The following is a 5,734-nucleotide window of genomic DNA, read 5'->3' as shown; positions in this document are numbered from 1 at the left end:
ACACACACACACACACACACACACACACACACACACACTCTTACAGCACAGCAGGACTCGATTCCGTGACCCCCGGCATTACTGGCCCACTGTTCTCATTAACCAGTACTGTGTGTGTGTGTGTGTGTGTGTGCTGTGTCAAGGGTGTCGTGTATGTCACGGTCGGGAGGGTTTTTAAATATGTCTGGGCACATTCATGTCATGAAAACAAAGCGGGTGCATGTATTGATTCACACCGGCTCGTTGTACATACTAAATGTGTGCTGTTATTCTACTGACAAACCTCGGCACTCAAGGGGGCGATAGAGTTTCCTTCTGGCTGCTGTAGTTAGAAACGCATGCACACGTCCAGCTAATAAAAATATGTTCTGAGCGCGTTTAGGTAGCGTTACCATAAAGTAAAAAAAAACTTTATTTCTGAATGTTCTCTGAACTTGCGAATTGTTTAGTGTTTTAAATGTTTAAAAAGTGTTTTTTTCTTGGTTATGCACACTGAGGTTTTGTTTAAAAAAAAAAAGTCTTACTCCAAACTTCAGCTTTGCCATGACAGGAATGAATAAATAAATAAATAAATAAAATTAAAATAGAAAACATTTATTTCAGATTTTGTAATATAGTATTATTACTGTACTTTTGAGCAGAGTAATGAAATGTATATATACTGTATATATAAATATAAATTAGTTACTCTATATAGAAGCTGTAAGTGTTTCATCATCTTCATTGTTGTGTTCAATATTAATCAAATATTACTTCGTTATGTGCATTAAGTGTCACAGAGATACTATTACAGTTTTTGTTTATATATATATATTGCTGCTTAATATTTGTTTAGTTTTTGATGAACAACATTTATTTGAAATTCCTCTTTTAAATTTTTACACCTTAAAATAAAGTATAAAGTATGAATACAATTATTATTTTTTAAAGTTATTACCACTGATCTATTGTAGATCTAATATACTATTTAATGATTTTTTTTTTAAAGAATAAATTGCATTTTAAATTAAAATATATTTAGATAGAAAGCAGCTATTTAAAATTTTAAATATTTCACAATATTACAGTTTTTACAGTATTTATGATTCAATAATTGCAGCCTTGGTGAGAAGAAGAGACTTCTTTCAAAAACACTAACACATTTTTAATTATTATTTCAAATTTTGACTGCTAGTGTAGAATATATTTTGACCTACTTTTGCTTATTTTGACTGGCAGTGTAGACTGTAAAAATGATATGATCAGAAATTGGTTTCAGTTTATGTTTTTACATTACTACATAACTCAAAATTACTTTTTCATCAATTTCAACTTTTTAAAAATAAGTTATATGAAGTTCAGCTAGATGTTTTTTTTTTTAGGTCGGTTTAATGTTGAAATCACTTGTGCAACTGAGTTAATTATACCTAAAAATTTAAGGCAGCAACTGAGCTTAAGTTTTTAAGCTGAAATAGGTGATTTTTAAATGCTGTACAGTATATCTGGTTGGTTTAATCTGTAAAAAAGAGGAATTTTGCGAGTGCATTAAAGAAATGGATGAACAAAGGCAGTGTCACACCGTTGCTCATCTCTGTTTTAATACAGTGTCTGATGTTGTAGCGTGTGAACACGTGCACTCACACACACGTGTGCCAGCGGCCCTCAGGGAAACGCTTATGAACAAGTGGAAAATGACAGGTTCCTCTCCACTGATCACAGAGCCCCGGGTCGCTGTGAGGTCATCTGAAAACGTCCTGGCACAGGAGCACAGCATGATGGGAGGAATACAGAGGAAAGAGTGACAGCACACTCTCTGATTGCTGTCTGCCGCCGGCACGGGTCACTGCGCAGTCTGTGTAAACCTGCACCTGACTTACTTTCTCTTTTTCAGAAAACTGAAGTCATTGCATTTGGAAACAAAGATGAAGTTCTCAAGGTGAATGCATACCTTGACTCTAGGGGTCTAACAACTAAAAATCATAAGTCAGGAGTCTTAGTTTCAGTAGACATGTCAAAGCAGTAACTAAATCAGCATCATCTCAAAAACATTGCAAGGCTTAGATGTTTTGTTTCCAGTCAAGACTTGGAGAAACTTGTTCATGCCTTTATCACCAGCAGGGTGGACTATTGTAGTGGTCTCCTCACTGGCCTTCCCAAGAAGACCATTAGATAGCTGCACCTCATCCAGAACGCTGCTGCCAGAATTCTGACTAGAACCAGAAAATCTGAGCATATCACACCAGTCCTCAGGTCCTTACACTGGCTGCCAGTTATATTTAGCATTGAGTTTAAAGTACTTTTACTCGTTTATAAATCCCTCAATGGCCTAGGACCTAAATACATTGCAGATATGCTCAATGAATATAAACCTAACAGACCACTCAACTCATCTGTTTAGCCGTTTTTTTTTTCTTTTATGTAAAGCACTTTGAATTACCATTGTGTATGAAATGTGCTATATAAATAAACTTGCCTTGTTTTCCTCACTCCTGCTGCCTTTTATTTGACCTTTTTAAATTTTAATATTTTCATATTTTCTGTGTTTTTCACACTTCATCTCCGCCTGTCTGCCCACCTGTCATTCTTTACCATCTCTGTGCCTATATATATATATATATATATATATATATATCATTTATATATATCAGGGTTATTTTAGTGTCATTGAGATATTTTTAATTCGTTTTTATAATATTTTCGGCTATCATTTTAATTTTAGTTAAAGTTTTATTTTTATTTTTACTTATATGTCTATATAGTTTTCATTTTAGTTTTAGTTAGTTCAGTAAATTTAGCTTGGGAAACTACAAAAAGAAAGAAAGAAAGAAATTGAACTCAAAATATTAAATCATTTTCAAAATGAGTGGCAAAAGCAGTGTTTTATTTGGTGCTTTTGTTTTTTCATCTCCTGTTGGATTTCACCCTACAAGCAAAATCAGTAAATTATATTGTTATAAAGATTTATGTCATGACTATTAAGCACATTTTGTCCTAAAATTCTCATTAAAACAATATATTATTAAAATTGTAATTTATGAAAATATTTGATAAAATGTGTTTTATGATCATTTAAATTAAAAAAATGTCAATGGTTTAGTTAGTTTTTCTAATATTTTCAGTTTTTTAATTTAATAAAAAAAAAATTGTATTTGTTTTTTAATTTAATTTTCTATTTTTTTCTTTTTATTTTTTTTTATAATTTTTTAAAACATAATTCTATCTAATTTTAATTCATTTTAGTTTTAGTTAATTCAGTTAATTTTGCTTTGCCAAATCACTGAAATAAAATTAAATTGAAATTAAAATTAAAATTGAATTAAAAATATTTTATTATATTTCAGTTAAAGTTTATTTTATTTCAAGTAGCAAAAATAATGTTATGGCGTTAACTTTAGTTATGTGTGTGTGTGTGTGTAAATTTTTTATATATTTTATGCTTTATAATTTAATCGAATTGGTTACTTTATTCAAGCTCTATAAACATATATTCAGATTTCATTTAATTATGTGCTTTTTGGGTCTCTATATAATATTTTTTTATATTTTAAGCTTATTTTAGGACCATTATGATTTTGTTTTCTTTTGATTTTGTGGTTAAATGACCCTCTAACACTAGCACTTTCTATTCTATTTTAATTCTACTTTATCTATTTATCTTCTTTTTTTATAAAAAAACAAACAAACTAGCAGCTTTCTATTTGTTCTATTCTATCTACTTTGTTTTTCTTTGTGTGTGTGTGTGTGTATATACCTTGCTACGTGTACTGCGTTAGGCTAACCGAGACTTGTATAGAGATATTGTTGCTCTTTTGTTAGTTTTGACTGCTTTGGATAAAAGCGTCTGCTAAATGACTAAATGTAATGTAAATGTATTTCGGACATGTTTTCATGAGATTCAGCCACATTTATTTGAAGACCCTGCACTATTTCAGCAGAGACGTGTGTCTGTTTGTTTGACAGCTGAAGTGTGGAAAACACAAGGAAGAACTTGTAATATTATGCCGTTTTAAAAATTAAACACAATTAGCTTTTAATAACTGAGTGACTGTTTTTCACACTTCATCTCCGCCTGTCTGCTGCTGTAGGATGCGTTGGAGGTCCTGGCGGAGAACCTGGAGTTCTCTGGGAATCAGGGGCCGAGCCTGGCGTTCCGGAGGGCCGCGTCCGTGCTCAAGAGCCTCCCCGCTGCCCTGCGACGCCTGGAGGAGACGCAGCTCCTGCCCTGCCTGGGAGAACATAGCAGGGCCATCATAGAGGTGCGGTACGAGCCAGAGGGTCCGCTGAGACCTCTCTCTGTCTCTCTCATCTCACACTACACACATCAGCAGTCAGCTGACCTCTGAGCCGAGCTCTGCTCTTCTCCTGCTGAGGCTCGGATACACTTTCAATGAGCTGCTGTTTGTTTTCCTGAGGGGGAAAGCAGCAAGACATGGTCTGGAAAGAGAAGAGCCCAACATTTCGCAAAAAAGAAGTTGAGTAGGAGATAAAACGGTGAAACTCAAACCTGTTGAGAATGTGTCCGGGTCACATTTCACTCTAAAAGCAAAATCAAGAAATTATACACTGCAAAAAATGCTTTTCTTACTTAGATTTTTTTGTCTTGTTTCCAGCCAAAATATCTTAAAATTCTTAAATCAAGAAGGATTTTCTAGACAAGTAAAAATTATTGTAATGTTTTCAGAAAAAACAAGTCAAAATGAAGTGAGTTTTTGCTTGAAACAAGCAAAATAATCTGGTTTTCTGTTTGAAATAAGATTATTTTGCTTACCGCATTGGCAGATTATTTTGCTTGTTCTAAGCAAAAACTCACTTAATTTTGACTTGTTTTTTCTGAAAAGGATTTTCGAGACAAGTAAAAATTATTGTCTTGTTTTCAGAAAAAACATGTCAAAATTAAGTGATTTGATTTAAGAATTTGTAGATAATTTGGCTGAAAACAAGACAAAATATCAATGTAAGAAAAGCATTTTTTTGCAGATGTTCTAGATCTTATTTATGCTCGTTTAAATGTAAAAAATGTTAATGGTTAAATTCTTAATGGTCCTAAAATTTGGCCATATACTTCATATTCAGGATTTATAAATATATGTTGAGATTTCAGATAATTATTTCCTGTTTGGCCCTTCATTAATACAAAATTATAATATAATTTATTTAAATCTTATTTGAAGCTTCATATGATTTCTGAAGGATCGTGATACACTGAAGACAGGAGCAATAATGCTGAAAATTCAGCTAAATTACATTTTACAATATATTCACATAGAAAACACTTATTTTAAATTGTACAAATATTTCATATATATATATTTCTAAACGTATTTTAGGACCATTAAGAGCCATTTTTTGATTTTGGAATTAAATTAGTCTTATTTTTATGAGATTTACCCACATTTAGTTGAAGATCCTGCAGTATTTCAGCAGAGACGTGTGTCTGTGAGTGTGTTTCTGTTTGTTCCACAGCTGAAGTCTGGAGAATACAAGGAAGAACTCGTAATATGGGGGCGTTTTAAAAATTAAACACAATTAGCTTTTAATAATTGAGTGACGTGTGACAAAGCTCTCCTCCTGTCTGCTGCTGTAGGATGCGTTGGAGGTGCTGGCGGAGAACATGGAGCTCTGTGGGAATCAGGGGCCGAGCCTGGCCTTCAGAAGAGCTGCATCCGTGCTCAAGAGCCTCCCCGCTGCCCTGAGACGCCCGGAGGAGACGCAGCATCTGCCCTGCCTGGGAGAACATCGCAGGGCCATCATAGAG

The 5,734-nt window shown here is 33.5% G+C and overlaps 1 protein-coding gene across 1 annotated transcript in view; it reads left to right on the top strand.

Moving 5' to 3' along the window:
- LOC107689760 (DNA nucleotidylexotransferase-like) overlaps window positions 1–5,734 on the top strand; it is a 41,632-nt gene that overhangs the window by 21,929 nt on the left and 13,969 nt on the right. Inside the window, exon 4 of the mRNA XM_016487904.1 lies at window positions 4,065–4,235. Within this exon, the coding sequence (XP_016343390.1) occupies window positions 4,065–4,235 (171 nt within the window). The remainder of the gene's footprint in view (window positions 1–4,064; window positions 4,236–5,734) is intronic.

Source organism: Sinocyclocheilus anshuiensis, unplaced genomic scaffold (assembly GCF_001515605.1).
Source record: "Sinocyclocheilus anshuiensis isolate Anshui unplaced genomic scaffold, SAMN03320099.WGS_v1.1 scaffold1637, whole genome shotgun sequence".
NCBI lineage: Eukaryota > Metazoa > Chordata > Actinopteri > Cypriniformes > Cyprinidae > Sinocyclocheilus > Sinocyclocheilus anshuiensis.
This window is presented reverse-complemented; position numbering and strand designations above follow the sequence as displayed.